The sequence below is a fragment of the Myotis davidii genome, unplaced genomic scaffold (assembly GCF_000327345.1).
Source record: "Myotis davidii unplaced genomic scaffold, ASM32734v1 scaffold332, whole genome shotgun sequence".
In the NCBI taxonomy this organism is placed as follows: Eukaryota; Metazoa; Chordata; class Mammalia; order Chiroptera; family Vespertilionidae; genus Myotis; species Myotis davidii.
This window is the reverse complement of record NW_006285779.1, coordinates 1238509-1263202: the sequence shown is the minus strand read 5'-3', so window position 1 is coordinate 1263202 and position 24694 is coordinate 1238509. Positions and strand designations below refer to the sequence as shown.

At 41.2% G+C, this 24694-nt stretch overlaps 1 protein-coding gene across 1 annotated transcript in view; it reads left to right on the top strand.

The window, feature by feature from the left end:
• CFAP58 (cilia and flagella associated protein 58) overlaps positions 1–24694 on the top strand; it is a gene marked incomplete at its 5' end in the record, with an annotated part of 82571 nt that overhangs the window by 56968 nt on the left and 909 nt on the right. Inside the window, 2 exons of the mRNA XM_006756650.1 lie at positions 18386–18505; positions 20847–20980. Coding sequence (XP_006756713.1) covers positions 18386–18505; positions 20847–20980 — 254 coding nt within the window. The remainder of the gene's footprint in view (positions 1–18385; positions 18506–20846; positions 20981–24694) is intronic.

The following is a 24694-nucleotide window of genomic DNA, read 5'->3' as shown; positions in this document are numbered from 1 at the left end:
GAGAACCCAGCTACAGAACCTGGCGACCGAACCTGGCTGGAGAACCTAAACCGTACCTGGCTGGAGAACCTAGCGAGAGAACATGGACACAGACCCTGGCTGGAGATCCTAACCAGAACTTCGCTGGAGATCCTGACCAGAACTTGGCTAGAGATCCTGGCTAGGCTGCCGATCAACTGAACGCTGCCTCTGAGTCTTTCCTTCTTCGCCGACTCCGTCCACACCTTTGGGGACCCCTGGACCTGCTGGGGTTGGACCCCGGCAATCCTCCTCAAAGCTGAGCTGAAATTGTTGAAGATGCTCCATCAATAGGGAGCCCGATGGACTGAAAGGCACAGCGTTTACTGAAGCTGTTGACTAGAAGCCCATCCACAGATTTATGTTCTGTTCTAAAATCAAGGGGAAGAAGAATGAGAGGAGGAAGTACTTTCTGCAGAGTCTTGCTGTTGTCACCAAAGAATATCGAAAGTGTGAGGAATGGTGGAGGAGGCTCCTTCCCCAGCATGCTGCTCCTTGCAGGCTGCTTCTCTGTTCTTCACATGTCAGGGAGGATGGAAGGAGCAATTGGAGATGGGTTGTTCAGAAAACAGAAAGCGGATGCTGACCATCAGCCAAGATGTGCAGGCATCCATGTGGCTGGCCCATGGAGGACAATATACCTCTATCCACTTGGTCTGGCTAACACAGCCTTAGTGAGCCCTCCAAGAGGGTGGGCTGTGGGGCACCTTGCTCGTCATCTTTTAGCTCCATACCAACCATTAATGTCTGATGGGCTTTCCATACATTGTATCTCAGTGGTTCCCAAAGGCTGATCCGGGCACTGGGAGAATCTAAATGTTCCCAGACATAAACATTCAGTGGTCTGTAGTAAAATGAACACAATGACTGAGTAGCATAAAACCAATCTTTACTTTTCAGTTTTGGGGACTACTATTTTTTCTGTCCCTTCTTTCTTTTGGAGATGTAAAATATTTTTGGAAATGGCATTCTCTTATTTTAGTGTGTGCATTCCTTTTCTTTATGAAACAGTTAGGAAGAGCTCCAGACAATCTCCTATTTGTTGAGAGCATGGATCCTGGAGCTAGATTACTGGAGCTTGAATCTTGGCTTTGCCATGCTGAGCAGGTTACTTAACCAGTTAATGGTAAGTCAGTTTCCTCATTTGTTAAATGGGAGTAACCATACCTATCTCAAAAATTGTTGGGGAGATTCTGTTAATATTTGGAAAACATTTAGAATAGTCCCTGTCACAGAACACTACATTACATACATTAATATCTACTAGAGGCCCGGTGCATGAAATCCATGCATGGGTAGGGTCCCTGGGCCTGGCCAATGATCAAGGCTGATCGGGGCCTCCCTTCCCTGGCTGCTGTCGGCTGGCTGGGGCCTTCCTTTGTTCCACGCCATCCCCTTGTAGTCAGCACATGTCATAGCGAGCAATCAAACTCTCAGTCTCCTGGTCAAACTCCCGAGGTGACAATTTGCATATTAGGCTTTTATCCTATATAAAAAAAGAGTAATATGCAAATTGACCAAATGGAGGAACAACCGTTGCTATGATACGCACTGACCACTGGGGGCAGATGCTCAATGCAGGGGCTTCCCCCTGGTGGTCAGTGCGCTCCCACAGAGGAAGCACCGCTCAGCCAGAAGCCAGGCTCATGGCTGGTGAACGCAGTGGGGAATGGGCCTAAGCCGTCAGTTGGACATCCCCCTAGGGCTCCCAGACTGAGAGAGGGTGCATGCTGGGCTGAGGAACCCCTGCTCCCCGAGTGCACGAATTTCATGCACCAGGCTTCTCTAGTATATATAGAAGATTGGTCTTTTTCTTTTTCATGTTAAAAACTTAGCAAAAGAAGAAATTAGCAAGACTATGCTGGTGCCTCCGAAATTTTTGGGGAGAATTATTCAGGTCCAAGAAATATAAAATCCAGGAACTATTACTCTATCTCTTACTCTTTGCAACACTCCCAATGAATAGATCAGGAAAGGAAAGATTGGAGAGATTTATGGGCCCCCAGGAAATGCCTCTGTCGTTGCTGGCAGCCCCTAAGAAAAAGGGCAATTGTGCAGGGCTGTCTAGGACCTGCTAGTCTCTTTTACGGGAGCAGGCTTTTAATATGCAGATGTTTGGGGCTTAAAATCATGTTCAGCTTCATTTAAGGCAAATAAGTTTCCCAACCCGTGTCTCTTCACACTTGCCTAGGTATACTTAATGTGTTCAATTATCTCATGCCTTCTCATATTCCCTCTCACCAGTTCTCTATAAATGTGCCAGGAATAACTTCCCGTAGTGTTAGAGTCCTACAAGCATTAAGAATTTGTTAAAAACAGATTGGCTTTGGTAGGCTCGATTAGGCAGATAGAGGTTAAAAACCAGTTTATACCTTCAACCATACCCTAAACACTTGAATTTCAGCCAACACAAGGAGCTACACAGCTAACTGGTGGGTTCGATTTTGGGTTTGATTAGGAAGGGTTTTGTTCCTGTTATGTATCTTGAATCAAGTAGTTTCTAAAAGGGGCTGTCTTGACTGATTTCCTTCTCCTCACCCTTGTTTTCATCTCAATATTAAGAGTTAGGGTTGAGGCATTTTAAACTGTCAGAAATCCAGGAAATAACAGGTTCAATTCCAATGGATTCATTAACAAGGAACAAGAGATAATAAGTGTGTAGTAGATATTGAACCTCTTCCCTTTCCTCATGGAAACACCTTCCACACCTAGAAGAAGAAAGGAAGCTCTGCCCAACTTTCCACCTATTTTTTTCAGCCCCCTCCAAGACTCCTTTTTCCTTTCCACCCCCTCCCCCCAAGACTGAAAGGAAGGCATTGCTAATCTGATTAGCACACAATCACAAGAGACTTCAAATGCACCTTGCTGGTAGCACAGGCCATTATGTATTAAATAGCTCCTGCCTAGGCACTGACACTCAGTTGCTCTGGATCAGGTCAGCAGGCCAGAGCAAGACCCGCTAAGTCCACTGTTGCCTCTGTACTTTAACTAGGTGGGTAAGCACCATTGGGTCTGCTCTGCCTGGCCATCTGAGATTCAAGAAGAGAGAGTAGATTTCTTGGTCCAGACTTTCCCAGCTCAACGGACTAGAGAAGCCTTTCATGGGGTAAGTATCAGGTAGAATAAAAAACACATAGTGATTAAGAACGCTGACTCCTGAGCCAATCAGCTTTGAGTTCAAGCTCACTCATAGTATCGCGTGACCCTGAGCATGTTACTTACCTTTCTGAAGCCTCAGTTCTTAAGTTGTAAAATACAGATGAGGTTATTGTATAGATTAAATGAGATCATCTTTATCAAGCACAGAGCCCAATGCTTGCACTTAATAAGTGTTAGTTGCTACCATAATGGTATTGCATTTTGGATATAGATTTTAGACGGATCTCCAAAATAGTAGCTTATGAATGGCTTAGTATAACAACTCAGTATTTCATTGCAAACTCACTCTCAGGATTAATTGCTAGACCCATCCATCATTAGACAGCTCTCTCTTGCCCCCTATGGCAGTGGTTCTCAACCTTCTGGCCCTTTAAATATAGTTCCTCATGTTGTGACCCAACCATAAAATTATTTTCGTTGCTACTTCATAAGTGTAATGTTGCTACTGTTATGAATCGTCATGTAAATATCTGATATGCAGGATGGTCTTAGGTGACCCCTGTGAAAGGGTCGTTCGGCCGCCAAAGGGGTCGCGACCCATAGGTTGAGAACCGCTGCTCTATGGTGACTGGTCCATTAATTTGTGTTCTCATGAAATAGGTTCTGTGATGACCTCAGTACCAGTTAGCTTTTGCTGTATAACAAACCAGTCCAAAACTTGGTGTCTTAAATCTATAATCATTTATTAGATCATGGTTCTATTAGTTGGCAATTTAGGCAGGTTTCAGCCATCCAGTTCTGTTGCGCTTGCCTGGACTCATGTTTCTGCAGGCAGCTGGCAGGTTGCTAGGAGCTGGTTTTTCTAGGTGGCATCTTTCACATGTTTAGTGGCTGGTGCTGGCAGTTGGCTGGGGCGAGGGGAGTGACTGAACTATATGTCTCCACTAAGCTAGCCCAGGTTTATTCTTACGACAGTCTTAGGATTTCCCAAGAAGAAAGGATAAGCCCCAATGTGCAAACAGTTTTTGAGCCTCCGTTTGTGTCATGCTTGCTAATATCCATTGGCCAAAACAGGTCATGTGGCCAAGCCTGGAGTAAATGTGGGAGAGGATTGTCCAAGATCATGGATACATGTGACATTGCAACAATCTCCTTTTTTTGGTGAGTTTGGGTAGAAATACTTTTGCATTTAAGGATTCAAGTGGCATAAGATTTCCTTTTTTAATCCTTTGTCGGATATGGTATTTTAATATGCCTGGCATCTGGTCCCTATCCTTGGATTTTATTGCTGACATGTTTTTCTTTTCTTTAATCTTTTATTCCCTTTATTTGGGAAATTATAGTTTGCTGCAGGACATAGTTCTTTTTATAAGAGAAACAGCTGTGATGTCATAATTGAGCACATTTCCTTAGGGATATGCATTTATCCCCATGCATTTGGAGACATGATCCACAATCCATTTGTTCATTTCTATTTTGGTCTCTGACTTCATATTGAATCAGAGCAAATAAGTGAACCAAAAATGTATTAGTTGATAACTTAATCTTTAAAAATGTTATTTACTATTTTCTTTTGATTTCTATTGAGCTCTAATACGTGAGGGAATGTTAAAAAAGAATTAATTTTGTCTCTTTTATAAGGGTGAGTTTGAATCGCTTCACAAAACCAAGTGAGAAGAATACTATGAATTTCCAATATCGCAAACTATTCCATTTTTTAAAAAATAAAAGCAGTGTTTAAGCACATTTTTTAAAGTTAAAAACAAATTGAATTATATGACTAGTAACTGAGGATGGAAATAAATAGATTACTTAGAGTCCGAACAAAACATTTTCAATAAAGAATTTCTCAGCGGAACATTTAGGTTCTTATTGAATCTGTACACAATTACATGTTACTCCCCAAACAAAACAGATTTTCAGTGATAAATGTTTTTGGACAGCAGCAGGATCCAATTCAGTTCATTTCAAGATGCAGATTTATTTGTGAAATTAGAAGAAAATAGTTGCCAACAAGAACCTGAGGGGGTCCTATCTATCTTTAGCTGCTCTGTTGGTGTGGCACCCAGAAATATCTCAGAGATGGAGGTGTTTCTTACAAGGATGAGAAAAATTGCAGCTGGAACAGAAATTAATTTGTATTTATAGCCCAAACACCTACATGAATCCTTAATCTGCTTTTTTATGATTTTAGGGGAATTTATAGAATCGTTTAGATTGGAAGAAATCTCCAGTGGGTCATCAAGTTCCCTCTCCTTATAATGGCAGAGCTGGTTTTATTACCCTTAAAGCAGTGCTGATAGATGGGTGTCAAGTCTGGCTCACGTTCCATGCATTTAAAAATGTATATTCCCTACTCCGAGTCTATTTAATGTGTGGAGACAGACTGAAAGCTGCCTATATGCCCGGGAGACCTTTTCTGAGTTTCTGACATGCAGTCTCCTCTAGAACAGATGCCAAATATGCAGCATATTAAGCATTATATTGATGCCATCAAATCCAGTTTGCTTTTGGCTTCTGACAATTGGAAACATCCTTCCCAATGTGTATAATGGACGTAGTGTGCTCTCTGTTCTGAAAGAATAGAAGATCATTCCCATTTATATCCTTTTGTCCTGCATATCTCTGGGGATGCACTATCCCCCCAGTTTAGAAAGCCTGCTTGGAAGGCCAATTATGAACCAAAAGGTATTTGGGGGTATCTCGAATGTCTGCAGAAGTTTGTGAGACACAATTGAATCAACAATGTGGTCCTTTCCAGCAAGAGATTTCTATTCTATTTGAGAAAATTCCTACTGTGTATCTGGGAAGAAATGAGACTGGTCTCTATGAGCAGTGTATGAAAATCCAGATCATTACTTTATGGTTACACTTACTGAACAATACCCAATTATGCATAATCACATTATATTGCATGCAGACAATAGTGAGTGCCCAATTATGCAGCAGAGATACTGTCTAGGACATATATAATATGCTATTTGTTTAAAACAGCTGGAAGAGCCAAAGGGGTAAGAGCAGGGGAGGTGAATGAGAACTGGCTTCTCGAGGACAAAGAGGACGTGATTGGGCTGGACTTAGACGTGTTAAAATGACTCATCCAGCCATTGCCTAAAAATATGTGTTGAAGGATGGGATAGCAGTAGAGAGTTCAGACCTACTTTTGAGTCCTTGGGCACCTTTGTGGCAAGTAACTCACCCTCGCAGAGCCCCAGTGACTTCAGTTGAAAGTGCAGCAAGAGTAGACGTACCTGGTTCATAGGGTTCTTGTGGATTAAGTGAGATAACTCATGTAAACTGCCCAGGACAGACAGAGCTAGGGAGGCAGGGTTGTCAGAGCTAGCTGCATATGAAGGTGGTGGTATTGGTATAGGAAAAGCACCATGGAGGCACACGGATGAATTAATGGAAAGTTTTCTTGAAGGAGGTACATTTGGAAACAAGTGAAAAGGGTATTTGAAGCTGAGGGAAGATGAGTCAAAGTTCTGAGATGGGGTGCATGCATTCGGGATGTGGAGATGAAGTTGAGTGGCTATTTTATATTGGGGAGTATTTTTGGATATGTCAGGTGGGGACCAATTATATAGTCTTAGAGACCAAGCATAGGCATCAAACTTGCTCCATTAGACAACTATCTCTAATTATGATAAAGACCACACTCCCAAGGCAGCAGTCAGGGTCTTTGAATACCTATTGTATTATTATGTGTCTAATCCTGTGTTGGGTCCTTTATTTTATGTATTATTTTTAGGCCTCACAATAATTTTAATAATTTATGTAGTAAGCCAATTTTACAAATGGAGAAACGGAGGCTCAGAGTAGTTAAGTAATATGGTCAAGTTCACAGAGCTAACTAGTGGCAGATTTGGGGCTCAAACCCATGCATTCTGTGGTAAGAGGTGACTTCTATATTCTAGCCCAGGTTGGTTGACCTTTCAGGCCTACATTCTGCAAAATATTAACTAGTCAGGAATGTGACACAGTAAAATTGCCGAGGAGGGAAGACTGAAAGGCACACAGGGGTGGGGTCACAGTCTTGGGATGAAGAGACAGCTAAGAGACAGCTATAATTTGGGCCCAAGTTACTGAGGATATTGGTAAGGGACAGGTACTGGGGATGAGGAGAAAGGAGTAAATATATGAGAGCTTTAAAAAAACCAACTTGTAGGACTTGGCAATTCAATATGTGAAGGTCAAGGGAGAAAAGTCAAAGGTGGCTTTCAGTTTTTCATCCAGGTCAGTGATAACTCCTAGGTTGATGCAGCTGATCCATTGCCTCCAGGCCCACTGACCACATCACAGCCCTCCTCCTGTTCCTCCTCACCCGATATCTCACCACCTACTCCCTCTTCCCCACAACTGTCCAGGCTGAGATTTGGACCATGAGACTCTTTAAACCTTGAACAGAAGGCAGAAAGAAAACAAAACAGGAAAGAAAACCCATGGCACATAAAGGCTGTTACTATCACAGAGAAGCGAGAGATTCTAGTAATCTTTTTGTTACACACTCTCTCTTGTGCCTCTGCTGGGGATTGGCAGTTAGGGTCAAAGACAATTTCCCCCCATTATGTGTTCCAGTTGGTTACTGCTGGCATATTGGAAAGCTGTTAATTCTTACATGCTTATTTGTGCCCAGCCCATCATGACTTCTCAGTTGATTTTCTGGGGTTTCTAGGTATACAATCACATCTTCTCTAAGAAGTGGTTTCCTTCTTCCTTTCCAATAATTATTCCATTTATTTTTATTTCCTGACTCATCACTTTGTTTATAAAATCAGTTATTTTAAAAAAGTAGTTGGAATCATGCAAGTGATATTGGGTTTCTTTTTTCAGCACCTGGAGGAAGGGTGGATGGGAATTCAGAGAGGCTAAAGATAGAGTGAATGTCCAGGGAGCTGTTGCAGTAGAAGCATGATGTTATGACGCTGAGGGAAATTGAAATAGTCACAAAAGAAAATGGACTGGCCTAGTTATTGTGGGACTGGCACACAAGATGACTTTCAGGCCTTAAATCCAAAGTCCGATAGTCTAGTTGATAGTTACCAGGAGCTTGACTCTATTGTTAATAGATTTTGAAGTTTATTGCAATCAGTTCACCTGAAAAGAGGTCAGAAAAAAGATTAATTAGAATTCTCTGTCTATAAACAGTCCCAGGAAAGTGGATTTAAAAGAATTTAGCAGGTATCTTAATTTTCTTCATTATTGCCATGGTCTGACTCTTAATCTAGATAGAAGCAAAATATCACATAATAATTACAATTTATAAATACTCTATCCGGTTGACAAAGCAATTTTACATATATTATCTGATTTCGTCTTCAACAACTCTGTGAGATAGATGATGATGGAAGTATCTAACATTTGTCCAGCAAGTTACATTTTGTAAAACATTCCCACCTACACTACCTCATTTAATGCTCTCACTCATTGATTTTAACATACACTCAAAAGGTTTATCTAAATGTGGTTCTCTAAACAGATTTTCTTTTCTCGTTATTAAAATAAAATTCTCCACATAAAATGTTCATCCTTTCCTTGTCCAGACACTGAATCTCTCTTCATTTTTCAAAATCCTGTATATTTAGGACATTATTGTTGCCCCTCCCTCACAAGAGAGAGGTAATGACAGAGGTAGAGTGGCGAGAAGCTGAGCAAGCTAGCTGAAGAAGGGAGGACCAGTCTTATGGACCCTGTGGTCGTGCATGTGGAGGATGGTTGACCAGAAGTCCCCTCAGCAACACTGAGGGTTACGGAAATTTTAGTGTGGTTTTATCATCTTTGGTTTTTCCCCAAAGAGGAGACAGGAGAGAAGGTGGTTGTGCAAGGATATGTGGAAGATGACATTTTGTGTGCAAGCACATGCTCTGCATTCTGCAACTCCTCTCACTTCCTTTGATTTTGGGAGAAGAAAAAGGAAAGCTCATTTGGCTGTTTTCAGGGTCCTTCAGTGAAAGGTGTTCAGTTTTACAGTGGAATTCAGAGGGAAATCTCACAGGGGCCAAGGGAGGGGAGACTTTCAGGAGGGAAGTAGGTCATCACTTTTGGCATCTACCAACAGAAGTAGAACTGAGGGAAGGATGTGGCCACAAGGAAGTTGCCCACATGCATAAAAAAAGCTTAATAACTTTTATATATAAAGAGCTTTTTCAAATCAATTGAAAAAGATGATTACCTCAGTGATTAAATTGGTAGAGATATAAGCGAACAATTCACAAAGGAATAAATATATATGGCTAATACACATAAAATATGATTACCATTATTGGGAATCAAAGGAATGAAAATTAAAAGAATATTCTTTTCTGCCTATCAGATTGTCAAAGATGAAAAAGAGAATGATACCTAGTGCTAGTGGGGGTAATAGGTACTTTTATATATAGTAGTATACTTTCTAGAAGAGAGTTTGGTAGAGGTCAAACTCAATCAAGTATATATTCCTTGGTCTTAAAAGGGACCCTTTCCGCCAAAACCGGTTTGGCTCAGTGGATAGAGCATCGGCCTGCAGACTGAGAGGTCCCAGGTTCGATTCTGGTCAAGGGCATGTACCTGGGTTGCGGGCACATCCCCAGTGGGAGATGTGCAGGAGGCAGCTGGTCGATGTTTCTCTCTCATCGATGTTTCTAACTCTCTGTCTCTCTCCCTTCCTCTCTGTAAAAGATCAATAAAATATATTTTAAAAAAAATAAGGGACCCTTTCCTCAGGGTCTGTCTAATTTGTGTAACTTAGACCTCAAGGCCTTTTATACTTGTCTCTTAAAAGTTTAGGAGTAGGGAACCTTTTTTCTGCCAATGGCCATTTGGATATTTATAACATTATTCGGGGCCATTACAAAATTGTCAGCTTAAAAATTAGTCTGCTATACTTGGTCAAACACTTAATTAACTGACCCCTAATGCCTTGGCAGGGCCAGACCAAATGATTTTGTGGGCCTTATATGGCCCGCGGGCTGGATGTTCCTCACCCCTGCCTTAAACCCTGGGGTCAAGAGTTGTGCCAAACAGTGAACTCCCAGCTTCTTCTCATCCAGGGGCCACTGAGGCAGGAAACATAAGGGAAATTCTAGAGCCATAAGTAATTAATTGGGCCCATAATGTGAATGATCCCTGGGGGACTAATAAGAAAAGACAAAAAAATTATTCCAATTATTTATAAAATAATAATTATAATAATAGCTAACATTTATTGAGCACATACCACAAGCCTTATAATGAACAAACTCTGACTCAGAAATTCCACATTAGGAATTAATCAGAGAAAATAAATCACTTGTGTAAAATATGTCATACTGAAGATGCCTATTGTAGTGTTATTTATGCTTTATATAAAATTAAAGATGGATCAATGATGCTTATGTATTGTGAACTAAAGAATATGACTAAACCAACCCAAGGTTAAAATACCCAACAATACTCTGATAACACTAAGGATGTAGTTAAATTGAAATTGGAAAGGTCTCCCAATGGAAGTGACTTTGAGTAAGGTCTTGATGGATGAAAAGGTTTGACAAGGGATGGGTGTGGTAGTGGGAGAAGGGCATTCCAGAGAAATAAATGGCCAGGGAGTGACAGTGACTTATTGTGATGGGCAAATAGGGAATGTGACAGGGAGCAGAGAGAGGACGGAGCTCTGCTCTGAGCCCATCCTGTGATGTCATGGTCCCGTTATTGCTTGGAAGCTTCTTAGGATTTAATCACAATTTCTACATCACTTGGAGTTATTTCAACTTGAGTATGTAATTCCATCAGAGTATTACTTGTTTTAAAATTTAATTTGGCTTACTCAGAACTATGCTCTATTCCAAAAAATTTTCCAAGTTAGCGAGATTTCCCTTGGGCTGCCTTTCATTGGCCCTATTGCATGTTTTCATAACTTGGTTGTGTAAGGTCCTTTCTTTATGCAGCTATCATTGTCAATATATAGTTACAGAGCTGCTCTGTTCTCTCCTTACCCCTCACTCCCTCTGGTTTGGCTGGTGGAGTGGAAGAGAGAAGTTGTTGGGCAATGGACAAAGGAGCCAAGGGTGTGCGGGTCCTGGCTTGGAGTTACACTGACCTGGGTTAGAATTCTGAGTGTAATTTATAGGTGTATGATCTTGGGCAAATTACTTAGCCTTGCTGAGCCTCAGTTTCCTCATCTGTGAAATGGAGCTGATATATGAGGGTTACATGGATAATGTCTAAAAGTGGTGTTCAGAGCTTGTGGTATGTGCTCAATAAATGTTAGCTATTATTATTATTTTATGAATAATTGGAATCATTATGCCTTTTCCTCTTAGTCCCCAAGAGATCATTCATATTATAGGCCCAATTAATTATTTATGGTTCTAGAATTTCCCTTATGTTTTCTGCCTCAGTGGCCCTTTGGTGAGAGGAAGCTGGGAGGTCACTGTCTGGCTTGACCCTAGCCTTTAAGGAGAAAAGTATAGGAGGCCTAAGTTCGATGAATTAGACAGGGCCTGAGGAAGGAGCCCCCTTTAGGACCAAGGAATATGTAATGTACTTGATTGAAGCATGTCCTTAGGCTATCTCTCTCTCTCGAATTCCAACATTCATTCTGTCTAGTTCACCCACACCTGAAAAAAATCACCAAAAAAGCAAGTGTGTGCGCGCGTGTGTGTGTGTGTGTGTGTGTGTGTGTGTGAGAGAGAGAGAGAGAGAGAGAGAGAGAGAGAGAGAGAGAGAGAGAGAGAAACAAGTCAAAGAAAACTAGGTACATTTGGATACATTTTGTAAAGCTCAAAAGCAAAGGTAAATAATAGATATATGCTAAAACTATAGGAAAAAATCTGGGCAATGGTAATGGGATTCAGAATGGCGCTTACCTTGGCTGATGTGTATGTACAGGGATGGGATGGAGAAGGAAGTACAAAGATTCCAGGTATCTGATAATGTCCTATTTCATTTTATTATTATGCTTCATTGTTATATAAGCTACATATTCTTTTGTGTGGTTTTTGCATAATAAAAAAAGTTGTATTGTAGAAGTCAGATATGTGAAAGAAGTCAAATTGTACTATATACTGTGTTATGTCAAAAACCCCAATCATTTTACTAATTAGTTTTTTCTAATTAGTACATTATTAAAGTTAAAATGTAAAATTTTAAATTACAAGATAAATAAACTTCTTTTTATAAGTATTAGATCAGTTTTCCAAGGAAAAAATCTTACTCAAACTTTTTCTTGATCACGTCTTATGGAAATTGGTCACATGTTAAGTGTATTGACTTTAACTATTAAATTTGCCTTTTGACGGTGAGGTTCTTCTCTAGTTTATTAATACAAATGTTATTGTTTCTATTATTCTCACCAAAATCCATATAAACTATTTCCCTTCCTATGGTCCACCAAATGGATATCATCTCTACCTTTGAATCTACCCATACACCACACACTATTTCTGGCACCTCTTTGGGGGCCTGCCTTTACTCTTGTCTTCTTTTATGACTTATTTATTTTTCCTCAAGTGAATAGTAAGTTCCTTGAACTCTTAGGCCTCACTTATTTTTCTGTGAAATAGCACCATAATATGCATAGTACTGGCACTAAATAGAAACTTAGTTGACTTGAATTTTCTAGACCTGTTTTATTACAGGCTTTAAAAGAATCTACACTGTCACTATTTAATATGTGTACATTCTTCACATATATTAAATTGTCAGGTAAGATGCAAAGATGAAAGAAGTCAACTATTTTGGTAATGAAGTTCTGGCTAATCTAGATGATTAGATACTTTCGATAGGACTTTACAAACATACATTTCCATTTGAAAATAAAATCCCTTAAAAAATGATCTCTCAGGAAAGTTGTGCTGCTTCTATCAGAATGTACCAGAAGCATTTTTCCCATTGTTGCAAAAAACGGTGAAGGTTAGTGCATGCAGATTTCTCATATGCCTCATAAAATACTTAATCATCTACATCCGAAGCCAAGAACCGCTGTGTAACCAAGTCGTTCCCTGCTCATAAGGAACTCAGCTGTGTAATTCTGTTTCATCCCCAAATTCAGCATCTCTTCTCCTCTCCAGGGGGCTCTACCACTTCATGACACCATAAACAAAACAGGTTCTGAGTTCAGTTTAGCTGACATTTTTGTTATAAAGCTAATAAACAATAAAGTCCCAAAGTATCAGCCATTATTTTTTCCTTTTCTTAAGTTAGATAGACATGTAATATGTTTACAGAGTTTCTAATTTATTTCCCTACTAATGAAAACAGGCATTTCTAGATAAATTAGGCAGTGTCCTGGAGTTGCCTTTATATAGAGAGGAAAGCAATTTTGCTTAAGATTTGAAATCTGGCTTTAGTCTTTTGCAAAGAATTATGGATAGGAATGGGGCAATGAAAAAAGGACTAAAACCAAGCAAAGAAGCAAAAACGTTTTGTATTTTTTTAGGTGTGGCAAAGAATTATGTGTGCAATTATTTTTCAACATAAATATATCTTACCCCTGTTGATGTGTACTACTGAAATACAATGAATGGGCATAGTTTGCTGACAATATAATTGCAAGCAACAGAATAACCGAGCTCCTAGAATGAGCAGAGATAATAGTAGGTATGAGAGAGATATAGAAAGATCCACTGCGGTTCTGAACTTAAAGGCTCATAATGCAATTGGAGTGAAGGAGTGGATTCATCAAGATCATAAATGGCATCTGTTGACATCCTGGAAAAGAGATTTTTCTGTGCATTCTGTGAAGTAGCCTTTTTTCAGAAGCATTGGTTCTGGGATTTTAAAAAAATAGTAACTTCATCTTGAACCCCTTGGGTGAGCTAGAGTGAAGACAAGACAGAGTCCCTTTCCTTGGAGTACATGGTATCCAAGCCTCTGAGTGGGTGGCATTCACCCTGGTGGGTGTAGATAAGCTGGTGTCGGACTCCCGAGGAAAGCTGCCTGTTTCACATGGGTTAGTGAGGGCATGGTGATTATTCCCAGAGCTCACCCAAGCAAATTGATGAGTCCAAGGTGAGCAGAACCAGTGCACTGGCATTTGCCACAGATTCAGATTAAAGCAGGATTAATTAGTTCCTCTTAGTCAGTTACTGCCTCGAGTAGGCGAGCTGAGGAAGAAGTGTTAAGTGTACACTGAATGCGAACTACCTTCTGTTTTCAGCTGAAGGTGCAAAGCAAAGAGCAGGGAATATAAACAGACAGTGAATATAAAATTGGAGTTCGGTGGAGAAAGGAGTTCTGTGAGCAATTCCGCGTCTTCCTCTGAATCGTACCCAGAATAACACTGACTCTTATTTGTGTAGATTGTTCAGAATGTAGACTTTTATTGTCAGATAAAATACAAATACCTGCAGTCGGAGGCATTCATTCTGTGAGTTTCCAGGATGGGGTTTGAGACTATCACCATAGTTTCGAAGCTAATACTATAATTACTTTCTTACCACTCTACTAGCTAATATTGACAATGAACCATACTGTTATCTAGCATAACTTGGTCGAGACCCTGGTAACAAAAGAATCCATAACCATGTGTGGCAGTCTGTCCAAATGAGAGGCTGGGGACCTAGGAAGAGAACATCATTTTAAGGACGGACACGGTACAGTTAATGTGCGCAAGACACACCCAGCCAAAGAGAAGGCAGTCTCTTGGTGTTAATAGCCTAGCTTTTTTTCTAGTGTAGCTGCTCACAAAGTAATTTAAAGATGAGGCATGCTACAAAATAATATTGATGTGTGTTAGGAATAAACTCTGAATAAATAAATGCCGACCTGGAGCTACAGTCTTTTGTTGGTGGGGAAATAATAAACTATTTATGATTTTCCTTATGATGCTTCATTGACATATGGTGGTTCTAAACCAGTGACAAATTAATTGACTTGGTTTAAAAAGAAACGGAGGTGGCTTAATGAAGAAGGACAGGGTATGTATTAGGAGGCAGCTGGTTCTGCCACTGCCGGCTTATGGAGACAATATACATCGGACAGCAAATGAGTCTCTGTTGCATAAGATAAATTCTCCTTATAATAGAACTGCATGCTTTGTCTCTAAATGGGGTTATTATACACACCATTGCACAATGTTTGAAGAGCTTCGTTGGCCCTTATAGAGGGTTAGGAGAGAAATAAATTGGAAAACAATCGTACTTAAGACCTTCAATCCATCAAACACTCCGCATTTATCTAAATTACTAGCACATTCTTCCAAAATACAAATCTGGATGATACACACAGCTAGAATGTTAATGCTGACCAGCCTCCACGTCTGTTTTATCAGGTTTTCCATCGTAAGCACAGACTAAAACGATGCACGTTGGAGCCTGGCAGTGTATCTCAACCACTACCCTCCCCTTCCCTTTCCCTCCGCTCTTCATACATCCACTGTCTTAGTCCCTGAAGTTTCACTCGGTATTCTTTCCACCCACCGTGAACACACAGGCATCACTTGTGCTGGGTTATTTAACTCTCAGAACTTTTTTGACTTGAACACTCAGGCAGGCTTAATGCTAATTTACTTGGTCTCTTCGCTTTTCTGCACACTTGTGGGTCCTTACTGTTCAGTCTCTTAGTTATCCTTTAGCATAAATCCATTTCATTTCCTTACAGCCTCTAAAAAACCCCAGGAAGTAATAGAAGACGACAGGATAAGTGGTACCATTGTTCACTCCATCTATGAAGATCACACGTCCTAGGAGAGGACATGGGCAAGACTCATTCGGATGGTGTAGGTCAGGGGAGGTGGGAGCTGAGTCATGCTCTTCCTGCTAAAGCCCTCTGACCTGGCTTTGAAGCTGGCTCTCTCCCTCTAGGATATTATCATGTAGCGTTTAGGAATTTTGTAGCTCATAATAATGATGTAGATTGATCTAGATTGCTTTAGGATTATAACATGTTTTCAAGTCCCAGAGGTGGGGTTACTTGGGAAAAGGGACCCTCGAGTATCTCATGATGAGGTTTTGACTTGTCAAGGGACTTTGAACACACCGTTCATTCCTGTTAAGCTTGGGATTCTCACCTGTGAGGTGAGGTTACAGTATTTGCTTCTTCCAGCCTTTCTTCTGTATTTCTTTCCTCCCTCCCTCCCAGAACAATAGAAAAGAATTACTCTTGTGAAACATTTGAAGGTTCTTGAGTAAGAGGGTCTTTTTTACGATATCATTCTATCCCAAACCAGATTACTTCCTCCTCCTTCTCATTGTGGGGGTTCTTTACTTTTCAAATCCACCTGTGTTCTGGTCTAGAGAAAGGTGAGCTGAAAGAAATGGACAAAACAGTCTCCTGGGCTTCTCCACATATCTATTACCCTTTCGGATGGAATCTTGAAGCCGTGGCAAAAGTGTTATTTTCCCGACAGAGCAGGCATGAAGTGGCAAAGATTGTACTGAAAGGTGTGACGGGGTGCGGTACAGCAAAGGGAAGTCACCACTTTGTAATTCAATCTGTTGATGTTTTCTTCTTCTGTGTGGGCTTTTGGATTTCCTTGTAATTTCTGGAATTCTTTCCTTCTTTTTAAAATCCTCACCTGGCGATATGCTTCTCATTGATTTGAGAGAGTGAGGGAGAGGGCGATAGAGAAACATTGATCTGTTGCTTCCCATACACGTCCCGACTAGGGATCAACTCACAACCTGGGTATGTGCCCTGACTGGGAACAGTGCACAGAATGATATTCTAATCAACTGAGTCACACTGGCCAGGGCTGGAATTATTTCTTAAACGGTGGGTATTGTGTTGCTAAGTGTGTTTCTCCAGAAGCTTATTCCATCCAGCTAATTTTTAGGTTGCATACATTCTTTTGAAAATAGAACCACATTATTTATAATAAAGTTTCTGTAATTTAGTCAGGGAAAAGAAAAAAAAATGAAGACAAATGGTTACCGTGACTAGTTAATGAATTTTCTTTTGCCTGTTTTTTAAAAGGACTTTTATGTTCTTCGGCAAAAACAGATTATTTGATGACAATGCTAAGAATACTTAACTCTAGGTAAAAAATCGTTTCCATTTGACTGCATATTTCATTTAATGAGAGGGCTTTTATTTATATTTTGTTCTTTTAACATGGAAGTCCTTTCTTTTAAGGCTACAAATTTGCATATCCTAGTTTTCCCGGAATGTTTTTTTAATTTTATTTGCTCAAACCATTTCCAGATCTTTTTCTACCCATGTCATATTTCTTAAAAGACTCATTTTCTTTACTTTCTATTTTTGATTTGTTCTTCACCCTCTGTGACTTTTGCTCCAAAAATGCGGAGTAAGGTCAGTGGTGCTGTCCTAATAGCCCACCCCAAGGCCATTTCAGTCCCTCTCCTATTTCTTCTCTTTACCCCATTTGATGTCACTGACCACTCATCATGCCTCCCTTTTTAAACATCTGGGAACAGTCAATTAATCTCCTTTATTTTCTTTCTCTGCATCTGTCTTACTTTCTACTGCATACAATACTGTCTCTTCTCTAGCCTCTCTGTCTCCAGTACCATCACCTTCCAGCCCCTACATGTCCCTGTTAGAGACTTTGGTGCCGTCTTGGCTCTTTCTTTCCTCACTTCTTTGTAACATACCCCACTGATTCTACCTCAGAAATGTCATCACATCTACCTACCTTCCATCCTCACTGGTTGCCTTGGGTCCAGCGTTTCTTCATCCAGCTTGTACTGGTGCCCTGAGCAGTCTCCTCATTTTGTTCTCTGCTTTGCTGCTGGAGTTATTCCCCTGAAGACAAACCCAGGCATGGCCCATCCTTGGCTTCCATTTGTGTAAAGGATGTGGTCCCAACTACATCCGGTGTGACACACAGAGTCCAGTCCTAGCCAGTGAGCCTAGCCTGTTCTCTCTGCTTCTCCCTCCTCCTGCCCTGTGCACTTGCTCATCTGGATTTACCTCTGTCCTCTTATTAAACCTTGGCCTTCAGAGCTCTCCTTTTCTCTCTCTCTGGTTGGGGGACACTCCTACTCATTCTTCAAGGGACAATTTAAGTGCCCAGCTCCTGCAACCGGAAGTAGCCACTCCCGGCCTTTACATAACACTTTGTCCAGCTCTTCCATCACTGCCCTTGTCTCAGTCCTGTGATCATAAGTTTAGGTAGAAAGGGACTCTCTTTTCCTTAGCTGCCGTATTATTTGTAGCCAAATGCTGGGCACATCCTAGCCCTTTGATCAGGGTTGGCTCAGTGCATGATTGAATGAATCTGTGGGTGCATGTGATCAGCATGGAGCTGAGACGTAGCTTAGGATGGTCCCGAACCATCCTGACCGTGCTGCAGAGGCACTTTCCTTATCTTGCTGGGGCTGTTAATCTCCACGGTGGTTATGCTTTCCATCAGGAAAAGGAGAAACTGTATGTGGAACTAAAGCACATCCTGGCCCGGCAGCCCGGGCCCGAGGCCGCAGAGCAGCTGCAGATCTACCGCCAGACGCTGCAACAGAAGACCAAGCAGCTTAAAGTGAGTAACCTCTGCTCTTTCCTGGCCAAACTCTGGGGAACGCACCTGATCAAGTCTGCTGCCTCAGCTCCAGGAGCTGGTTTCCCAAATGCCCTACTCCACCGAGGTCAGCCCTTTTAGCACCTTACTCCCAGGAGGAGCAGGGCAGGCCTCAGAGCTACCCCTCTGCTCCTAGACTGATAGACCCCACAATTCTCCATCTCCCAAAAGAGGGGAGTGAGCAAGTGGGGAGAGAGTCAGGGAGAAGATGATGGCAATGGGATGGAAATTGGGGGTTAGGGTTTGTATGGATGATCTCAAGATGGTTTAGGGGATCTGGATGGTGGGGGAAGAACAAAGGAAACGTTAACACCATTGCCCATTGAAGGACATTGCTGTGACAATGCAGATTTTTGCTCTTTCATTCCACCTGAAAGAAACACACACAAAGTACCAGCTCCTCCCCAGCCCTTGGGGCCTTGCTTCATGACCTTCTTTCTATCAAACAAATTGCCATGAACGGGAAATAAAACCCTGAGGAATCCTCTTAGTATAAATTCCTTTCTAAATGACCTAAGAACTCAATGGAAGAGATAATAATGTTTTACCATTACACATGCCTTTTTTAAAGTTTTCTAGAAAACGATGCTTTCCCATTATATTTTGAGCTTTTTCTTCTAAGTGAGTACTTTGATATTCTGGGCATGTCAGGGGAGTCTGATACATACACATGCACAGAGGGTAGCACACGCCAGCTGGATTCTGGCACTTACCTGGGCACTGAGGGTGATAATTATTGCCTTCCTGCCTGGGGTAAAATAGATGTCATGCGACTAACATAGTCCTGATCCTTTCACAAATAGGACAGAATTGCATCCTTTTAGTTAAAAAAAGGCAGATGAAACAAAGTCTAATTAGAACATTAATTTTCAACTTATCACTCTAAGTATTCATTTCACATGATCATCCTGAGACATAATTTGAGTTTTGCATGAGGCATAATCTTTTGATTGTTTTCATCCCTTTAAATAGTTGAATATTTCAAACAAAATAGATGCTTTTTTCCAGGGATGAGTATAGAATAGAAAAGCACATGTCTGTCTTTACACTACTGTCAGAAAGCCACACCGAGCACCGGATTGCACTTGATGGCTCATAGGAGCCTTTTGTCACTTTAAGCCTTTATTTAAGAAAATCTGGGTTTCTTCCATTGAATGAAATATGACCAATGGTGGAAGCGGCTCAGAGGCAGATGCACTGAGTCTCTTGGCAAGTTTGTCCTCATGATCTGGACTCTTTTTTTTTTTTTATTTAGGAAATTTCACATTCACAAGGTCTTGGTTTCTAAGACTTTAACTGTTCAGACAGGTTTCATTCCAACATGAAAATCGTATCCTTTAGCCCATGATAACAGAGTCAGAATCATTTCCCCAGCAATTAAGAGGAGAGGTTTCAGAAGCAGATGCACACTCAAAAGACAAAATTTTAAAATTGACTGAGAAGAAAAAAAAATCCGAGTCGAGTGCATGTCCCTTAGAACAACAGCCTTTCTTTCCCGCCCGCCTTGGTTTTTGCGGGGAGCACCCCTAGCTTTGGCATGCTTTCCACATGCTGTTCCGGTGAGTAAATTTCCACTCTTCTTGCCCAGCCTGATATCAGTAGCATCTATTGAACACACAATGGGAGAGGCGGGCAATCGGACTTCCTATTACAGCCCTCACGTGCATTAGACTCCCCCATGCACATGTCATAGCTCCCTGGTTCGTAGAGGAAAGCGTCCCAGTGCTGGGATAAAGCAAGAACCTGTGACTAGTCCCAAAGAATACAATAAAGAGGTGATGGGCATTTAGCAGAAACCACATAAATTGAATTCCTGCTTAGTGGGGGTGGTGGCAGGGTGACTTCAGATCTTTTATTTTGTTTTTGTTTTTTTTAACCATAATCCTCAGATGAGTCACACTCCCTAGTGATATCTTTCTTGAATGTTTTCTAAAAAAGGTTTTTAAAGGCAATTTGATACTGTGTGTCTGGGAGTTTTTCTGTCTGTCCTCACAGTATTCCTCAAAACACATCACATCATTCATGTGTGAGCCTGTTGAATGTTGCCTGATAGTTCTCCTTGTTAAGTAGGTGAATGAGGTTTCATTTAGATTTGTGCCTGGATTATGAGTCTTCAGCCCTCAGCCAGATTTTTGCCCAGACACAGGCCTTGCCCTGGTAGAAGCATGCAGGCTAACTGTTAAACTGGTTTTGTACCTCTAGCCCCACTGAGGGAAATGGCAGCAGGTTAAAAAGATTTTTCAGAAAAAGCATATGTCTAACTGCATGTCTTCTGTTCATGCTGTTTTACTTGCCATGCTAGGTTTTGTCTTCAGAATTGAATATGTATGAATCACAGAGCGAAGAGTATAAGTATGAGCTGGGAAAACTTAGCAATGAACTAATGAATTTAAAGAAGAAATACCTCGCTCAGAAACGTAAAGAGCACCTTCAGAAGTAAGAATCAGACCAGTGTTCTAATTTTGGTGTGCCTATTACCGGCGGATGGGAAGATATTTGGTGTAGAGTCACAGAGTTGCATATTTCATGGGATAAACTAAGTCACAGGGCGAACAATTAACATTGTACAGGTCACTCACTGGGTATGTATCAGAGCAAGATCAGTATTTTGGCTGATACTAAGGCCTCTCCATTGGACCCTAACAGGGATCCATTAATATCTGCTCACTGGTAGATCTAATGTGGACCATGGGAAAGTGTGATTTTTTCCCCCCCGTCACACTGTTTTCACAGTTTGGAAATGATCATGACATAACTGCATTTGCAAATGATGTTCACAGTCAGCCTTGTACAGCTTATTCACATTGAAAACCACAGCTAATTTTGCCAGTGGGTCTGGCATCTGGGCTTGGTAAAACTGTTCTTTCTATAGTACAGCTGTACCACTGTACTTACGAGCAGTTTGTGAATAATTTTCACCTATGATTTAGACAAACTATCTCTGTGTCTAGCGACTAACCTCAGTACCTGCTTTGGGGTATCCATGTGAGCTCTCATTCCTCTGGGAGACTAGAATGCAAGTGCCAGGTTAGCATTGTGCATTTCAGGACGCCTGCATGTCAAGGAGCAAGTCTTCTCTCCTTTGTTATCCTTATTTGCCTGGTCTGAGGGTGAGAGAGAGTGAGCCCACAGCAGTAGGTTTGAACCTTGGCTTGGCTGTGTGGCATTACCCAACTCCTCTAGTTCACTGCACTGTGGCTCACATGGTGGGTTGAAAGTCAAGTTTGCAATTTCTTCCACGCGGGCATTTCAGGGACACGGTGAAAGAGGGTTTGAATGCATCTGCCTAGGATCCATTAGTGGCAAACAGCTATTTAAAGAAACTGGATGCAAATTCACTTGCCAGTAAAAATTTTACCCTTATAAATGAGAATGGTCTCCTATTCTACATTTCAGTGGCAGTTCCTTGTTAGAATAAAATATGCGAAGAATTACAGCTAATTTAGGCAAGTCTGCCTTAATGTGTGGGTCTAGCAACTCTCTGATTCAGAATCACCGGCGAGACGTATTAAACAGCAGCCCCCAGTCCCCATTTCCAGATATTAGGATTCAGCAGGCTCTGGACAGGCCTCAGAAATCTGCAGTTTGATCACTCCCCAGGCAATTTCCGAGCATACTGAAGTTTGAGAACCACGGACATTACTGATGTGAATTAGATGAGCGGAGTGGAAACACTGCAGTTTTCTTTTAGGAAACTAAAAGGCGTGCTTATAAACTGTCCATATGGCTAGTTTCTACAGGAAGCAGGTGTCTAGATCAGTGACCTTCAAACTTTTGTATTGCGCAGCCTTCTCAGTAAAACATTTTTGAACTTGCAGCTTCCCAATATATATGTATGTCATTTTTAGAATAAATACTTTTTATTTTAGAATATTTTTTACCTCCAATATATTTTAATTTACAAATTACATACAAATAGTATTGTCACACTGTGAGTAATTATTAGCAAAGCGAGATTTTTAATTGTTAAGGAATATATATATATATATATATATATATATATATTCCATTATCTTCTTTTCAGTCCCCAGTGGGTCATGTCACTCACCTTCTGGATTTCATTTTGGAGGCCAGGGGTATGAATTACCCACCAACAAACTGCTAGTTTGGCTAAACTGTTGATTATCTTTCTAGAGCTGATTACCTCCTCTGGGTTGGCCCTGGGTTTGGCCTAGTCTCCCTTGACCTTATTGATCCCTGCTTCCAGAGTTTTTTGGACACAGAGAGCATGCTGAGTCCATAGAGGGCGTCCCTCTGTGAACTCAGCCCTTCCCAACTGCCCATCTGCCAGAACTTCAGGGCTCCAGCCATATGCCACCTGTAGCTATTTAAATGAAACATTTAGTTCCTCAGTTGCATTAGTTATATTTCCACTGCTCAGTCGCCACATGGGTCTAGTGGGCACTGCGTAGGCACAGAGGTTCTCCGTCAGCATGGAAGTCTTATCAGCGCTGCTCTAGCAGAATCTTTGCTTTTACCTGTCCTCCTCTTACCCTGACATGCTGGTTACTGGGAGCCACTCTGACCTGGTTGGAGTGTCACTGATGGTTCCATTTAGCTGGGGACCCGTAAACTGGAGGTAGACAGAGAGATGAGTTCCGAGGAGAACTGCAAAAAACTATGAAAGGGGCTGAAGGAAAATAAGCCGAGGCAAAAACAAAAGTGCTGAGGTGGTTTAGATCGGAAGGAGAACGGCTGAAGAGAATTATAAATACATGAAAAGGGGACTATAAAAAAGACATTATTCCCATTAGTCAGCTTAGGCCAAGTCGGAAGCCTTAAGCATAAGTTCCTTCAAAGAGGAAAAATGGGGTTATTTAAGGCCAGAGAGGGCGGGGGAGGGGAGAGGGGGAGAGAAGAGCTGCCTGCATGTAGCTACAGTCAGGAGGAAGGCAGATGCCAGAGTGCTGGAAGGAATCCGCTTTGCTGGGTCCACTCCATTTTGTTCTATTTAGGGAGGGATTTTTTTTTTTTATAATAATGAAATCAACTCTAAGAGATGGCTGGATTGATGAACCAATCCTCTACAGGTTCTTTCCAAATGGAATAATTTAGAATAATTTCTGTAGATGTTCTCCCCACACCTGCACTTTATAAAATAACTCAAATCATTTTTACCTTCTTTTATTTTTCCCCTCCAAGCACCCTCTTTGTCATGCTTCAGTCCCAACCTATACCCCTACCCATCTGCCCCCGACTCTCCTACTCTGTACCCCTCAGGATGGTCTAGAGTCTGAAGTACCAGTCAGATCTTTTTTGCAAAATGTGGGTTTATTCCCCTCAGTGAGTCATTCCTAGTTGTCAAATCTAATTGGTTTTGGCCTTAGTAGTTTGCTTAATTTTTATTTTAAAAAGAGATTCCGGAGTTAATTTTCATAGGACCTCTAATTACACAATAGGTAATTTGTGTGAATTTAAGGTACCTCTGTAGGAAACCTGAATATGTGTGCGTGTATGTGTGGTATGTGTATGTGTGCTATGGGTGTGTGTATTTAAAGGAACTTTATATAGAAGATACATTGTAGACTTTATGGTAGAACTCCCTTTATGTACTATCTTATTTATCTTTCCCGGCTTTTCTTGCATCTTAATCTCTTTAATAATAATTGCTGCTTGTGTAAAGTTATAGGATAACTGGCTTTTATAAATGTCCAAGTTTGATGAAGATACCTTTGTGCAGTAAGGATTTATGTTTGTACTGGTACTTTGAATATAAAAGTTGGTAAATGATGAATTAATCATTATCATTGAGCCAAGAGAAAGATTCTTCTGATCTGTGGAACTAAACCAGTGTTTTATAACACAGGAAGATGATTACAAATGAGAGGAGCCTTAAGTTCATAGTGCTTGAGTTATAATGAGGCCGTCTACCCATTTTGCCCACAGATTAAGACCAAATGTCTCAACATGTCAAGTCAGTTTTTCTTCCCATTGCTTCTGCTTATTTTGCTAGCCTCATCTCTCACCACTCTACCCTCACACCCTAGCTTCAGTGGGACTCAGCCTTTGCAGCTACCTGAACACACCATGTTTTCTTTTGCCTCAGGACCTCTGCACTTTCTGTTCACCCTGCCTAAATTCCACTCTCTCATCCCAACTTGTATTTCTGTTCTCAGCTTAAAGTCACTCCTCTAGGAAGGTGCTGGCTCA